This window comes from Molothrus ater, chromosome 2 (assembly GCF_012460135.2).
Source record: "Molothrus ater isolate BHLD 08-10-18 breed brown headed cowbird chromosome 2, BPBGC_Mater_1.1, whole genome shotgun sequence".
NCBI classification, from domain to species: domain Eukaryota; kingdom Metazoa; phylum Chordata; class Aves; order Passeriformes; family Icteridae; genus Molothrus; species Molothrus ater.
Window position 1 is genome coordinate 4,838,119 of NC_050479.2, and position 16,909 is coordinate 4,855,027.

At 42.5% G+C, this 16,909-nt stretch overlaps 1 protein-coding gene across 6 annotated transcripts in view; it reads right to left on the reverse strand.

The window, feature by feature from the left end:
- PRDM15 (PR/SET domain 15) overlaps positions 1-16,909 on the reverse strand; it is a 35,110-nt gene that overhangs the window by 17,312 nt on the left and 889 nt on the right. Inside the window, exons 1-10 of one of the 6 annotated variants that reach the window (XM_036382582.2) lie at positions 15,980-16,591; positions 13,947-13,993; positions 10,677-10,770; positions 8,321-8,474; positions 7,307-7,559; positions 6,048-6,173; positions 3,602-3,700; positions 2,624-2,851; positions 1,858-1,993; positions 634-758 (exon numbers count right to left, since the gene is read on the reverse strand). In XM_036382582.2, the coding sequence (XP_036238475.1) occupies positions 634-758; positions 1,858-1,993; positions 2,624-2,851; positions 3,602-3,700; positions 6,048-6,173; positions 7,307-7,559; positions 8,321-8,474; positions 10,677-10,770; positions 13,947-13,993; positions 15,980-16,023 (1,306 nt within the window). In that variant the 5' untranslated portion in view covers positions 16,024-16,591. Of the gene's footprint in view, positions 1-633; positions 816-1,857; positions 1,994-2,623; positions 2,852-3,601; positions 3,701-6,047; positions 6,174-7,306; positions 7,560-8,320; positions 8,475-10,676; positions 10,771-13,946; positions 13,994-15,979; positions 16,592-16,909 lie in introns of those variants that run through there. The other 5 variants (XM_036382567.2, XM_036382573.2, XM_036382558.2 and 2 more) reach the window with 5 other exon arrangements.

The window sequence follows — 16,909 nt, forward strand, 5'->3', positions numbered from 1 at the left end:
AGCAGATCTGACCAGTGGATTTTAACCATTTCCAACAATTTTGGTTTAGTTCCCCCACCCTTTTTCAGTGATGATTTTTCATAGAACCCTTAGAATAGGACACAGACCCCTGAAACTGCAAATCACAGGTGGAAAAACACCTGACACTACAGCTATGTTACCCACATGCCTGTGAAGGTGGGGGTGATATTTATGTATCAATTTAAAGGCAATAAAATCTTTGGAAAAAATATCACATCCTTGCCCTCATTTAAAAGATGTACCTAATTCAAATTTTAAATACTTTCAACTTCAATTCTGCATTATCTATTGCAATAGATAACAAAGATAGATTAGATAGATAGATAGATAGATAGATAGATAGATAGATAGATAGATAGATAGATAGATAGATAGATAGATAGATATCTTCTATATCTCAGAACAGAGATCTTCTCATGCTTTGGTCTAAAAAATTAAGTTTCCTAGAGAGACTTAAAAGAAAGAAAAAAGCAAAACCAGCTCTCTTATAAATACATATCCCAATCCCTAAAACGAGCCCTGCTCGTTTTAACTCAAAGGTGGAATCAAGACATAAAATCAATGAAAATCAAGACATAAAATCAATTCCAGGCAAGGGAAAAGCCAACCCACCATGAGAACGGATGTGCCTGCTGAGGTTGCTGCTGTTCTGGAAGATCTTACTGCAGATGCTGCACTGATAGACCCTCTTGTGCTCCCCCAGCTGCTTTATCAGCTTCCGCCGAATCCCGTGTCTACTGGAGAGAATGAAACTTCTTTTGAGGGACATGGTGTTTTGGTGATGAGCAAACCTACTGGATTAGAGAGAAAGGCAGGGACTGAAAGCTAGCCCAAAGGTTGCAACAGAGCTAGTAAAAACTAGAGGAGTGTTAAAAACTCAGCTCCTGGCAGGAGGGAGGGGGCCTGGATGGAGCTTCCCCAGCTCCAAGGTGCTCCCCTGGCCACCCCCTGGAAGCTGCAGATGTCACTCATTCCAGATTTTCTTCACCCAGCACCATAGAGGCAAAAAGCAGCAGCAGAAATTCTCTTTGCAGGCCCCTCAGAGGAACAGAAAGGGTCTGTTCTGCTCTGAAAACATCAGCACTAGCTCAGCTTAGGAAGCTTGGCAGCCCCCACATCAAAGCTGTATTTGGGCAGAGGGCAGCAGGCTGCCAAGCAGCACTGCGCCATTTCCCAGCACAACCACCTGCTGAAATGACTTTTGATGGCTCTGTGTCTGCTAAGGACTTCAATATATACCATTACTAGCTAATTCATAAAAACTGAGTGCTCTATTATACAAAAAAAAACACCAAAAAACAATTCAAAAGGCCAATTTTACCAAGACAAAAAGACATCAAAGAATCTGAATTAATCATGTGATACTTAAGAGTCTCCCTGAGGTTCTGTTATACTGAAGTTTTCCCCTCCTACTGCTCCAAATCTGGAGTATCACAGCAAAATCAACATGAAGTCATTCATGAGCTAAGATGACAAGCAAGACTGAATAGTAATAAAAATTATTAACATATTCTGAAAGAAAAAATCTCTTCTCCTGTCTTATCACTAACGTTCAATGGGAGTAAATTTCACCTTGCAGCTGCAGGAGGCTTTTGGAAACACAGAATAAAAGCAATAACATGATGAAAAAAGAAATTTTCATTTATGTTATGTTCCAAAATCCTACCAGTGTACAAGTGGCACTCAAAATCACCTCTTGAAGCAGCAGCAGCAGCATCACACAATTTTATGCTGATAAAAAAGAGCATCTGTGCACCCAGAAGTTGAGCAGAACTGTTGCATGCTACATCATCTTAGATACAAGTAAGAGGAAATTGTGCATCCCAGAACACTTACTTTGTCACTGAGCTGATGCTGTTTGTGGTGCTGGGCATCTTTCCTAAAACCAGATCCATGATGCTCTCTTCTGGAGCTGGGGGCAGGGCCACCTCCTCTGGAGGGACCTCAGGGACAGCGTCAGCCACACGTTCCACTGCACACACAACCAAAGAAATAAACACAGCAGTCATGTGGACAGCTGCAAGCAAAACCTCAAACGCAGGATTTGTAATAAGAGATGGCACTGGACAAATCAATTGTCCACAAACACATTCAAAGAATCATAGAACAGTGTGGGTTGGAAGGGATTGTTAAAAATCAAATCCAATCCCCTGCCATGGGCAGGGACATCTCACCTTTTTCTAACTTCTTACCTTTCCAAGCTATTGAAGGGTCAGCTGACCAAGCATCATGAAATTTCCTATTAGAACATCCCTTCAAGGAGGGTAAAGCCCTTTCTAAACTGAACTCAAGGGAGAGAGAGAAAGATTTGTCCTCTTGGGAGGAAGGATGCTTCCTCTCCCGTTCCTTCTTGCAGTTCTCACAGCCTGTGCTTCCCTGGGGCTCTCTACAAACCATCACAGAAGAAGGCAGGTGAATGGCTGCAGGTGCTGCCTTCAAGGCCTTCAGAAATAACTAACAAAACTTGGAAATTGGCAGCTTTAGTGATCTAACTAAAAATCTCCATCTTGCCTCTGCTGCTTTTTAGGCCTTTATGCAAAGGCATCATCACAGATGTATAAGCAGATATATTGCTTTAGCATTTTCTAGATTTCTGTTTTACCTGCAGGATCTTTCTCTTCATCAATGACAAGAGGTGTTTCTACTTTTGCTGTTTTGGCTTTTCTTCCCCTCCTGGCCTTTCTCCTCGAGTCTGTGCTGGCACTGGCTGTATCACTTGCCACTGGCTGATCTGCTGGCACAGCCTCTGCTGCTTTCTCTGCTTTCTCAGCATCATTTTGGCTGCTTGGGGAGGCACCTTTGGCTTGTTCCAGGTGACTCAGCAAGTGCTCTGGGTAGATAAGGAAGAACAGGAGAGTAAGGAGGAAATTATCCTTAAAATACTCAAATGGAACTAGCTGGAGCCCATCTATCAGGTCCATTTCACTTTGCAGTGACTTGCTTCAAATTATTTCAAAAGCAGTCACAATACCTTCACAAATCAAAGCCTACAGTTTATTCAACAGTCCCAAGAACTGAATTTTTAAGGAGATTTATTGATATCACAGTAAAAAGTTTGTGTTTCTAATAATGGGTACATTTTTCCAAACGCCCAAGTTATTTACTGACCTAAGTCCCCTTTTCAAAAAAGATCCAGCAAATGGTCAAAGCTTCTAAATAATTTTAAGCTCTTCTGAAAAACTGCATAAAATAGCTGCAAATGAAATGCAGAAAAAAAAATATGTACTTCATTACCCTTACTAAAGCTGTGCCATAAATACCACAAAGTATAACCTGGCATCACTGACCTTTACACTGCTCATGCAGCTCCCTATCCTTGATTTTCCTGACAGTCACACCATCTTCTAGATCACAGTTTCTTCTAGATTCAACATTACAGCTGTTTGTCCAGAGACAGAACACTGCCATGGTCAAAATATCCTTGTTCTACCTTCCCTACTATTGCTTTCCTTAAAGGAACACAAAATTTAAAACTTTTATCTTACTGCACCATGGGTGGTGCACAGCTTCACAGCCATGGGAGAGCAGAATTCTGCTGATGATTCTCAGTGCTCTCCCATGAATTTCTAGCACTTCCTACCTGTCAGCAGCTGGGGCTCTTGGAAAGCAGATGAACACACTTTACACGTCCACTGGTTGGGCTTTGCTTCTGCTGTTCCACTGCCTTCTGGAGTGTTCACTAAATCACAACAAGAAATACTGAAATACTCTGAAAATGGGGAGGTGATAAACCCCTGTAGCTTTGTTTATCTTGCAGTAACTCCCTGAGCATCACAAGGTACAATTTAAGCAGCAAGAGGCCCCTGGAGGCAGCTGGGACCATTTCAGGATTCTCCAAACATGAAGAGTTGAACTATTGGAAGATAAAAATGATGCCAGGAGAGAGTTATCAGTGCCCTTGTAAAATCCTGAGGGCTCCTTTATCACTTTCTAAAGAATTGTGTTCATAAAAGGCATGGCATAAAGCAATTTTTAGCACCTTTAAAACCAGAGTTACCAGTCTTCTTATGGATTAGCTGAGGACAGAAGCAGGACAAACCTCAGTGAAGGGCATTGCAGAGTAAGAACATTTGGATTAATGGAAGTAAGGGTGAGGACAATGGAAACCCAGGTTTCAGCAGTTTCATTAATTAGATGTGCTATGAAATCACCATACTAATACTTTAATTAACACATCAACTCAAGAAAGGTGAAGAAATTAGGGCAAAAATGAAACTGGAATAAAAAAAAATAAAACAGGAAGAGTAACTCTGTTCACAGTCCTTTGTATTTCAGTCCTTAGATGATATATTTGAATTTGTCAAGAGGATCTGATAAATCTGGATTGATTCAGAGATTTTTTTGGCACACCAAAAGCTGAGTAACACTCCTTCTGCAGAGGAGGAGGATGGCACTGAAGTCAGAGTAAGTGAATGGCAGCACAGGGAATTCAAATTGTGCCTCAGTTTCTGCCACAGATTTCCTAGATGGTCACTACATGCCAGCTCATCTTTCTCTGCCTGAGGACCCCATCTGTAAAGGGACAGTAAAGTTCTTCCTTCTTTTCAGTGTTGGCTCTTGAACCAAAATAAAGGATTCTCTGAGGCAGAGACTGTTTCCTGCTACAGGAGATACATTCAACACTCTGCACTACAGAGGTGTGATCTCATCCATGCTGCAATAAATAAATTAGTAAGAAATCACTTGGCAATACAGCAACAAAAATTCCCTCTTCACAGGCTGCATAAAGAACTTCTTGAGGGCTCTGTCCACGAGGACAAAAGCAGCAAACCAAGATTCTGTGTAAGTTAATTGTGCCTGACTCTGCACCTCCCTGGCTCCTTAGCTGCTCCTTGTACTGGTTTGTCAGGAAGAGTCAGGTCCTTCTTAAGTTCCCGCTTCCTCAGGCTTCCAGGACAGCTGCAGGGCAACCTGGCTGACTTGGAACCACACATCTGACAAGCTGGCAACTGCTTGAGGTATATGACTTGAGGCAAACAAAATCAAAAGAAGAAAATTTTGTTTTGGAAGCACCAAATCAGTGGGAAAACCTCAGAGTTCCCAAAATATAAAAGGCAGCTTTTTGTTTCTACTGAAGTTGGACTTTCAGGCAGTAGGGTGAAGGATGTAGGAGGGGCTGTTCCAATTCTTCATTTTACCTCTGGAAAAATCAATAATGCCAAACTGAAAGACAGCTCCTCAGTCACCTTAGCTGTGACAGAACCCAAGCTGACAAATGGAGCCTCTCTGATCAGCTGCTCTGAACGTGTCTGCAACAACTCCCCTCCTTTCCTGCCAGCTACTTCTAATAAGCAAAGTTTAGGAAAATAACCCCTCAAAGAGCAGACCTAGAATGGTTTTCTTTTGATCTTGTGTACTCTGAGTGTAATTTTTGAGATTTGTGTTAAGTGGGTTCTTAATTTCACTGTTGCACTTTGCAGAGACTGGGTGAGGGGAGCACTGCTTTGTAAAGAATCCTTGGGACAGAGCTCCTATGACACTACCAGATATTTCCTCAGCCATGTGTTCTTTACCAAGTGGATATGTATTGCTTATAAGTTTATTGAAAATTTAGTTTCTGTAATTGAGAACAGTTTGAGCTCTGACAGTGGCATATCCTGTGGTATTGTTGTAATTTGAGGATGACCAATGTTCTTGTCATTTCCAAATATTTGAAATGTTTTCTTCTAGAGCTTGGCCTGATCACTTGAATTACTACACTTTGCACAGGCAGAATGAAGATTTTCTTGAGGATTACCCCCATCCCAACACTAACCACCTCCAAAGTCAGGAGCACTTGTGGTTTTCATGAAAATAATCTGCCTAAAAGTTTATTGCCCCCTCTGCCACTTTTCAACCTGCATATGTTCTTTAAGCACTGTGCCCATGAAAATGAAAAGAAAAAATCAGGCTTTCAAATCCTCTCTAAATTAGTATTTGCCAGAAGTTATATATCCATAATACACATGCAGGAGTGTTACACCTAACAGCTCTACAGAGCTGTATCTGTCCTCTATCTTCCTTAAGAGCACTGTAATTTTGCATACCTGCTGGATCAGGTGCTAATATGCTGGATTTCTTGTTTTTTTTATGGGGTAAGACAGCAGATGAAGGTTTCGAAGAGACCTTATTATTCCCCTCTTTATCAGACTCCATTGTTACCAAGGATGTATCTGTGAAGAAGAAAAAGAGTTCATCTTTACTGCCCAGACCCTTTGACTCTTGCTCTGTGCTAAGGGCAGTAACAACAGTCAAGGTTTTATTCTGCAACAGGCCTGCAAATCACATTCTCATGGAAAATTTTAACCAGGGCATTCTTACAGCTGAATCTCACCCACTGTGCCTTAAATATTCTGGAGTGTACCATGAAGTGCTGAACAGAGTGCAGGGTATACTGTCAACAGTATTTTTAAATACCCATAACCCCAGAAAAAAATGCATGAACAGGTTAAATTAAAGAGGGAAAATATGAAACCTCTCAGTTAATACCAACTGGAAACATCTCAGAGCTCAGAAACATGTCAGCTGCATTGATTCAGCTGTAGCACTTGAGACTCTGCTTAGGATCAAGGGCAGCCATAAAGCTGGTGGCAATGGCTTCTTCCCAAATTTGTCACCCCAAATTATACCCAGCAGAGCAGTAATAACATCCAGGGAGTACTCCCAGCTCAAGAGCAGGAAGAAAACACCCTTGCAATGTCAAAGGATCTTGCCTTTCAGCTGTAGAAATGGAAAAGTAGGAGAAAACAAAGGGGAAAACACTGGAACTTGTGGCAATTCTAATTCAGATTCTAAAATATCTGCTGCCTTTCTTTCCAATGCACAACCACATGGATCTTACTCTAGTGGGTCCCATGTGAGGCTGCTTAAGAGAAATCTAGTTTTTTAGAACTCTGTAACAGTTCTGTGCAAAACCAAACCATTTTCACTGCAACCAAAGAATGGCTTCTTTATCAAATCTGTATACAGATTTCTCTGATAATTGAGCTCCTTTGCTGTTCTACCCAGAAATTATTTGATACAAATGATTTGATACACCAAATCTTTAGTTAAGGACTATTTATCCAGTCTGTCCACTCTGAAGAGGCTGACCCATTAACTAGGCCACCTGTTTTAAAAAAACCTGGCTGTATCAGGGTGAAGAATCTACACTTTCCTCTTGCAGGGCACCCACGTGTGCAGGCTGGCCTGACTCTGCAGGATAAGAACCTACTGGATAAACAGCACTGTCAACTCCAACAGCCAGGGACTATCAGTCCCTGGCAGCACTGGGCCCTTAGGAAGGAAGAAAGGCCCCCACACATACCATTGGCAACACTAGTGACCTGCTTCAGCACTGGCTTTTCCATTTTTTTGGCGTAAAAAGCTGCATACCACACTCTCAGCTCAGTTCCTGGGGGGATGTCCTGGCAGGTGGTGAAGTAAATGTCATTGTCATGCTGGAAGGCTGTGAGGTTTTGGTGCTCATACTCGGTGGCTGGGCGCACCATCATCATCCAGTTGCAATCATCTTCGTTTGTGGTGTCAAAATACACCAGGGGCCCTTCCTTCTGGAACACCTGCCAAGCAAAATGTTCACAGAATAAAAACCACCAGAAGTGATAAGAAGTTAAGGGGAAATAAATGATTTTCCGCTTTTGCAGCGGTTTCTTTTCAATGGGCATCAGGGACGAAGCAAGCCTCAAGTCCTGCATCAGGCATCTTTTATTTATTATTCATCTTTTAATTTTTTTATTCATCTTATATTTATTCACACCTTATCTGTCTCAGAGACAGACAACCAGGAACAAGATGGGAACAAACTGAACAAAATCATCCCAAAAATTCTCGCTATAGCCACCAGCTTCCCAAAAACTTACTGCAGACATGAGTGGAAGGGTATCCAAATAGCCATCAGCCCAAGGAACTCTTCTAAATCATTACTTCTGAGGGCATTAGGTATTAATGGAAACTAAGACTGAATTCCATTCTTAATGTAGCATTTTTCCTACCAAAACTTTTCAAGAGAGGAATAAAACAAATGCAAGACAGAAAAAACCCCACTTATTCTCCATGTTCCATAAACCTAATGCATATGTGGCTCATTAGGCAAATTCAATCAAACTGAAGAGACTCATTAAAAGAACTGAGCTTCTAGTTTGGTTCTTCTGTTCCTTGCCCAGAGAATGTTTGTTTAGCTCATTTCTTACAGGGCACACCTAAAAGATGTTCCAAATAATCTCCCTTCATATCTTTGTTTTCATAGTGTTTGCCAGCATTAATTCCTCAATGGTAAAACTGACTCCTTGCTATTTATTGCTTTACAAATTCTGGGTCTTACCTTCAGGGGAAAAACTGATTCTTTCTCCAGCTTGAGAACTCTCTTGCATTCAAAGGGGCCAAACTGGGTACGTTTCACCAGCTGAGTCAGAGCAAACACTCCCTCAGTCCCATCCTCCAGCTGTCTTATCTCCAAATTAGAAGGCAGAGATGATCTAAAAATTTAAGACAGAATTGAGGAAAAAAAAATAAATCACAGAACTGATTAGGTTGGAAAAGATTTCCAAGATCAGCAAGTTCAACCTTTGGCTGAACACCACCTCACCCAGTAACAGTGATGCACTGCAGGAACCCATGGAATAAAGAAGTCAGCATTAAACTCAAGTGTTTCTGTGCTCCCAGCTTCTCTCTTTTCCCAAACAAGCTTCTGAGAAAACTACATGTAGCAAATCGTGTTACTATGTATAACACACAGAGAACAGCTTCCCAAAAATTCACTAGACTGGCCCCACTGTATTGGTTTTATAAACCAAATGCAATTCTGTTTTTTTAGGTCTGTGCTAATGCATGAGAAGCTAAAATAATCAGACAGGCCACTGACTATCCTGAGGCTGACACTGGCAGAGCTGCTTTACTGCCTAGATAAAGAGAAATACAAAAAGACTGCAATCATAGTGATAAGCAAATGAATTGGAAAAAATACTTTAATTTGAAACATACAAGAAGCAGTGTTAGAGACAGAGAAGTTCAGCAGATGTTTGTCAGCACTTCTTTTCTAACCACAAAGCATCCATTTGATCTCTTCAGTAAGACAGAGGGAACAGCAACCGTGGTTAAGCAAGCAGACTGTTTTTAAAAGATTCATATCCAGTTTGTGGTTAAACTTGCCCTCAACCTCAGATAACTCATTTTCAGTTACTGCTCCCCAGATGTAAAGGCTGCAATTAAATTTCTTCTTTCCTTTTCTTACCTTACCTGATTTCAGCTGAAAACTCTTCAGGAAAATAAATACATTTAGCTGTAAAAAATCAATTTAAAATGCTGCTTTCAAGTCTATGGTCCAGCAGCCCACACTTCCACTAGGGAAAACTTTGCATTTGCATGTCAAAAGGAGATTGAAAACCAGTGCAGGCACCGTATTTGCAAACATTCCCAGTTGGAACATCTGGACATGAAAGTGCAAGTTAAAAACTAGAAAAATGTAGGAAATAGTAGTTTGTCATGGAATGTGTATAATACAGGCTAGAGAATTACTGCACTCCCCATTTTTTGTATATAATAAAAGCACCTCCCTCACCAGCTTCTGTTATTCCAAGGGGTATTTTAAATGACCCTCGAGCACCTGTAGTGTCAGGGCTGTTATCCATTAACAGCTGCTGCAGGGGATCACCCAGGGCAGGTTTCCAGGCCCAGGAAGGCAGTGCCTGGCAGGAGCTGCAAGGAAATTCCTCTTCTGGGAAGGCCAAGAAAAGCAGGGGCAGCTCCTGCACAGGTGCAGCCACTGTACTTGACGGGACACCAGGAGCATCCTGCCCTGGCCAAGGGGTCGTGGCACCCAGGGGGCAGATCCAGCACATCAGAATTTGGTACAAAATGATGCTGGGAATACACAGCACAACCTACACAGCCAGGATGTGCCAGACTTGCTGCCCACGTGCCTGTTTTCTGCCTGTGACTTCCCAAGAAGGAATATGGAAGCCTTGCACACATTATTTAACACACGAAGCCATCTGAACACTTCCCTTTTTGGATCTGTACTACACCTTCACAATAGTTGGTTCTTTTCCTTAGCTTTACATTCTGCATCTTAATATGAATTTTGCTGACAGTGCCTGATTGTCTTTCCCTGTAAAAATCACTACTCAGTGTTGTTTTCTCCCAACTAGATTGAGTCTATTTGTTTCTTTTGGCAAACATGAGTGTTTCTGCTGCGCTGTCACAGATTTGCTGACAGAACTATTACCCCTAATCGTTTGCAAAGACCCACAATAATGAGAACAACTTGTTTTGCTTCTAAGTGGAAGAATGAGAGAGTTCATACACATGAATTAGAAATCCTCACACACTTCTCTGAAATGAATCTGGTGTGTCTAAGGGGGATAAAAGGGGCAGGTACTCAACCATGACAGAAATCATCACCCCATCTGGCACCACTCTGACTTCTTGCCAGAAACCTCAGTAAAGAAACAGAGTCCTGATGAGCAGCAAGTTATTTTTTTGGCTTCTATTCAGTGCAGCACTTAAGTGTGTGCATCAATTTTTCTATTTAATCAAGGCCATGTGCTTTCCATAGATTTCTGTCATCCTCTGGGACTTCAGTTTCCAGCTGTCAGCGTGACATCCACTGAACAGCAAATATGCTTTAAAGGACTAATATGAGCATTGAGTTAGTCAGGATTAACACAAACATTTCTTACCTTGCCCTGCTCAATACAAAGGAGTCTTTGACTGTCACCACTGGGCCCAGCTCAGGACACTCTGAATCATGGTACTGCCCACAGTCCTCACACCCTGCAAGGAACCAGACAGAAAAGGTTGGTGGAAAACACTTTTGTAACACAGTTTCCTCCCTCTTTCAAAAGAAACCTAGCACCAGGTAAAATACATACATAGAGAGGCAGATGTTTATTTATATTGCTTAAAAGAACATAAATAATTGAACACTGAGTGGTTAGCTGGTACCTGTGTAGGTGAGATAACACACACTGTGATCAGCACCATCAGAAGACAATTGTTTAAATTCTCTCACAAAGGCAAATAAATGCCTTTACACCCACAGTAAATATTCTACTTAAAGAAGGCATTATTCTTCAGATAAAGTGCTGCAAAACATAGCAGCTAAAGAAAACCACATCACTGCCTTCCCTAGGAGCTGGGCTGCTCTGAACAGCTTGGGTAGTGTGGTGCTTCCAGTGACAGGAGGCACAAACCCAGAACCAGCAGCAGAACTGGCACAGGGCTCAGCAGGGCACCAGCAGGGCCAGCTCTGCCTGGCCACACACATTTCTCACCCACAGGGCAGGACAGAGACCTCCAAGGTACCTCTTGGTGCCTTTCCAGACAAGTCAGCTGCTGCACAACACACTCTGGCCATCTAATTCACTGTCAGCTTAGCTAAATTAACTTTCAGTTTAAGTGGCTGTAAATTACCCAGAACTGAGTGGTTCCTAAGAAACAATTTTCAGACGAGGATAATTTGAGGCTTTCTAAAATAAGCTAACTTAACAGGATTCCAAATGCTTATACATTGCTTCACTGTGAAAAAAATAGCTGTCAAATTGCCCTGCCTGGTCAGCTGCTGACACAGCTTCAGGAGAGATCATCACACAGGGGTTATATTGCTGTGCTGCCTTTTGCATCTGAGCTCCAAGCTTACAAAGGCAAGTCAGGAAAACCCCAGAAAATGTGTAATGTAAGGGTCATTACACCTTTTTTTGGGAAGACATGACAAAAGCCAAGTCATTCCAAGGTATATCCCCTCTGGCAAAGCTACTTTGTGCTCTCAACTGGAAGATTCTACCCATCCCAGTGAACAAAAGGACTTCTAAAACAAGGGATTTCAAACTGCTTCACATTTCTTCTGGCAACAAAACCAGCTTAGTAGTGAAAAAATGCATGTATTTGACAAACAGCATTTCTGGCTGGTGCAGCCCCCAAGCCTGGTCACTGCCTCCTGTTTGTGCTGCCTTCTGGCGAGCCAAGGAATGAAAGAACCAGCCCTTCACATGATTTTTCAGCAGAAGGAATTTCCCAGCCTGGCTTGCTGTACCAGAGGAAAATGGGCAAGTACTACTCACAGAGCAGCAGCACCAAAGCTCAGCCTACAGCTGTTCACTGTTCCACCATTCCAGGTGTGCCTGTAGCCCAGGCTGCTGAAATCATTACTGAAAAATATTACTGAAATAATATTACTGAATAATACTGCTGAAATATTACTGAAAATATTACTGAAATAATCTAGGCCAAAAGCAGATTTCTCTCCAGAGGAATGACAGAGGAATGTGCAAACCTGACTGCTGAAAAGAAATGGACTGTCATCCATAAAGGGTTGTCATAACCAAGGGGACAGGAAGGAATAGCCTGAGTAACAGCTTCTTCAATAGGCTTTGCTGTCCAAAGAAAAATGCACTTTGTCCTTTTCCTCATCTCCTGACTGCATCAGGCCATTCCTCACTTCTGCAAAGATAAGCCTCTGAAAGGTGCAGACAGCACTGGCCACAACTACAGACAGGGATAAGGCACACATTCCTCTCACTCCCCTGCAGAGGAATGACCAAAGCCAGGGGAATATGACAATGACATTGTGTGGCACAGCTCAATATCCAAGGGATGCCCTACAGCAGCCAAAGCTGTTACACCCACCATATGTGACACTTTCAAGAGATTACAGCCACTGGTGAAACACAAAAACAAGCATGGGAAAATTTAAAAAATACCCCAGGGAGACTATATTCACACATTTAATAAAAAGAAAAATTTCCAAATTGTCTTGTCTATGAAATACATATTCAAGGATGTTTATTATTGGGAGTGCACAGTGTCATATACAGCAACTCACTTTTTCAGAACATAAACAGTCCCCATATTCCATGGCAAAAACTAACTACAGAAAACACAAGAAAAGCCCAGTGACCACAGCCCCCACTGGAAGGGAAAAAATCGTGCTGTGTGACACCTTTTATCTAATTAGGAGTCACATCCTCATTCTTTTTGCTGTCCACCAGAATCCTTTCATGAAGGGGAAGATAAGGTAACCACTACTGGTATCTGCATCTCAGTAAAAAGGCAAACAGTCAACACTAGTTTTGAAGGAAGCTGGTGGAGGGAGAAAATTCAACTTTCTGACAGTTGCCATAAATGCAGCTGTGGAATCATTAGAGGTAAAATGCTGTGGATCCTAAAACCAAGGATGTGCTCCATTCTGCTCTGCCCTGACTGGATCCACAATATCTGGGCCCTCTGTGCTCACACAAGGACTCTACATCCCTTAACTCTTTTCCACTGTGGCACCAGGTCCTGCATGCCCAGGCTGCTGACAAAGGAGAGGATTAATGTGGCACCCAAGCCTGCCAGCCCAGCTGTAGCAAGCATGGGCCACTGCCCAGCCTGGGCACAGCCCTGCTGCAGCCTTTCCTCAGCCAGCAGCACCCCAGGAGCCCAGAATCCAGTCCCAGAGCCCAGCCTGGCACTCAGGGTTACACAGAGGGCCCAGCAAGTAGCACAGGCAGTGAATGCCACGAGTGAAACCTGCCAGGGCAGCTGGTGCATCTCAAACTGGGCTTGTTCTGAAGGAATTATGAGTCTGCTGCCCCTGCTGTGGAGGTGCAGATCCCCAAGGCAGGCCAGAGGTCAGAGTTATCCCCAGCCACCCCTGGCTGCTGGAGCTGGTTGTATAAACAAAGGGCTTACACGAGGGTTAGACCTTCAATCTCACTCACTTCAGCCATGAAAAAGCTGTGCTGCTCACTCACATGCAGAGGTTTCACTGTGGGTTTGCCAACAGCCCCAGAATGTGTGGGCTTAAATTACACAGCCTCCTCTCTATTCACCCATTAGCTGTTTGAGCCTCCTTTACAAAGAGCAATTTTTCTAAATAAAATCTTAAAACTAGTTTAGTCTTTAATTTCAAGCATTCTGAGTAGACAAGTCACACACAGTGAGAATTAGATCCTTTTCCTAATACTTACAAATAAACATAATCTCCTCACTGCCATCTTCAGCCATTATTTTAAACCTGCCAAAATACAAAAGACAAAGTTAGTTCTGAATTGACTTTTACTTTCTGTATCATATAAACATTCCTTTATGAAGTAATGATGCTGACTGACCCAGAGCCCACACAAACACACTGATGTCCCTGCAGGAGTATCAATGGAAAATTAAAGAAATTCAAGTTTTTAAAAAGCCCCAGAGACTGCTGTATCACTACATGTGTTACAGACATCACTACCAAGGAAGCCTCAATGTCTGTGGGTTCTCAGGCATTTCTCTGTGAGGAAATGCTGTCTCCTGCTGTTCCCCATCTCTGACAAACTTCCAGCCACTCCTGCATCTGCTGCTAAAAAGCTCCTGTGGAGCCTCAGAACACTCAGGGCCAGAGGATAATCCAGGTCAGCAGCAACCACTGCAGGAACAAGGCCCAGTGCCACATTTTACTGAACATTGCAACATTTTATTTAGTTTAAAAAAATTATCTCTGAGAGGCAGATTACTTATTTAATAAGCACAGTAATACTAAAAACTGCAGATACACTCACAGACCTCTTCCAGAGGCAAAAGTATATTGTGGTACTGAGCACCAAAAAACCTGGGGAAATAAAACCCTGCCTCTGTTACTGACCTTCTATGAAATGGTAACGAACCAATTTGATTTCACAGTTAAATAAGGTTAATCTATATTCACTTCATTAGTGTCAGTTTGTATTAAAAACTTGCATGAACACTACAGCCCCTCAACAATTAAGCTATGGTTGGCACAAAGTCTGATTATGTATGGCTAAGACCACAACATGAGCACCTAGAAGAGAGTTTTTCCCTTTTCTACCCAAAAAAAATGCTCTCCTCCTCAAATAAGCGATTTTCCCAAAGCATCAAAAAAAAAAGGCAAAGCAACAAAAAGATCATGACCCAAGTCTGAGAGAGGTGAGGCTGCAAAACAGCAAGGGGAGGACAGGAAGGAGTAAGAGCCTGAATCTCTGAGAGGGAGAGGAAACATGACACACCAAACTCACAGAGCCCTGTTTGAAAATAGATAAAGCATTTGCTACTCCAGCACCAAAAGCCAAGCCAGAAATGTGGGAGCACAGGCACTGCTCAGGATCAGGACTCTTGAGGCACTGCCCTCCCCTGCCAGCAGCAGGATCCCTCCCTAACACTCACTGCTCTAAGGGGCAAACACTCCCCATGCATGGCACAAGCTGGGCCTTTCTGGGCTGCAGCTTTTGGGGACTAAGCTCAAATAACAGAACAAACATTTATCCAAGAGCCCAATGCCAAGCAGGAACAGCAACTCAGGAAATTTCCCCAAAAGCTCTTTTCCTGAATAATGCAACAGGTGTTTAGGGGAGTCCAAGCACAACACTGCAAAAACAAGCAGTGTAAGTTGACATCAAAAATGGTTTGCTTTGCTTTTTAACCAACTTTTTTTTGTTTTTTGATGCTTTGCACTATTTCAAGAGGGGTATGCCCAGCTGTTTTTAGATAGTTTGTGTCCTGACAAAACTTTAATCCTAAATATGGGTGAATTAAGGAATAATGGCCTTGATCAATGGTTCACAAGCACAGTGCAGCCACACCACCAAAGGCATTCAGCCTCTGGGACATTGCTGTGTTGCATCCTTGGCAAACAGACAAGTGACATTACAGGAGCCTTCAGATGAGAATAGCAACAAAGGGGTGGAGAAATCATCATCCTTGCTCAAGGTGATGGGGAGGAAGCGTGAAGGGCCCTCACGGGTGCCTCAGGGATCTGCATTAGCGCAGCTCCCTCTCTGCAGCAAGGACTCCTGGTGTTGTGCACTCACAACACTCCCGATCCAGCCTCACCCCGGCTCCCAAACCAACACTGCTGCCTGCTTTACAATTCTGATTTACACCCTCCTCACCCGTGTGCTTTACAGCCCCTCCTCCCCGATCTCAGCTGGACTTCCCATGGGTTTTTGAAACAAAGCACACAACACGATGCCACCAGCTGTAAACAGAGTCACGATGTGCCACTCACATGGTGGCACTGAACACAGGCTGCAGGATTGTTTTTGCCCTCATCTGCTGTTGCTAAGGGCCATGGGGCCTAATTTTGTTTTTTTCTTTTCAAACATTTGTAACAGAAAAATACTCCATGAAGTCACTCATCCCATGCTCCTAATTCTGTTCTTGTCTTGCAAAGCTTCTGGGAGTTGCAGGTATTTTTTACATAAAACAGAGAGTAATCATTAGAAGTCAATAATCAGGAGAAAAGCCACACAGAGGAAACTAGACCAGGTACAAAGCCCAATTCTGATGGCAGTAAAAGAGCAGAAAAACACATTTTTTTGGCTTTTATAATTAGATGAGTGATTTTATGCCTGAGAGCAGATCCACACAGCTATGCACAAAAATTCCAGCTGCAACACAAGCCTTGGAGCATATCTGGAACTTGAGGGAACCCAAATTAAGACACTGAGGAGCTGCAGCATCACAGGTACCTGCTTGCAGCCCAATATGTGCAAAGATACTGTCAGGGAACCACTTGAGCTGTAAAAATTTAAGAATGGATGTAAAATCACACTTTCTCCTTATAAACTGCTGAAGAAAGAAATCAGGCTCAAGTGAAAAGTTGATGTTGCTAATGGATTAAAAAAAGAAAAAAAAGTAGGTCAGAAAAATTAACGGAATGCCTGAAAATCTGTGTTTGAACTTAATGATCAACAAGGTAGAATTAAAATTCTCCTCTCTTCAGTCTGAGAATGGGCTTCTATGAGAGTGAATAACTTGAGAGCACAAGCAGATGGGTGCTGCACATGTGTATGTGGAAGGATGCGCTCAAAAATGCAATTTTCCTCATGATGTAGTAAAACTTGTTCATGCTACTGTTCAAAGGAATTGCAGAACATCTGGTGAACTACAGCGAGGCCTTGTATTTCTTAAAAAAATTAGGGCCATTCTATCAATT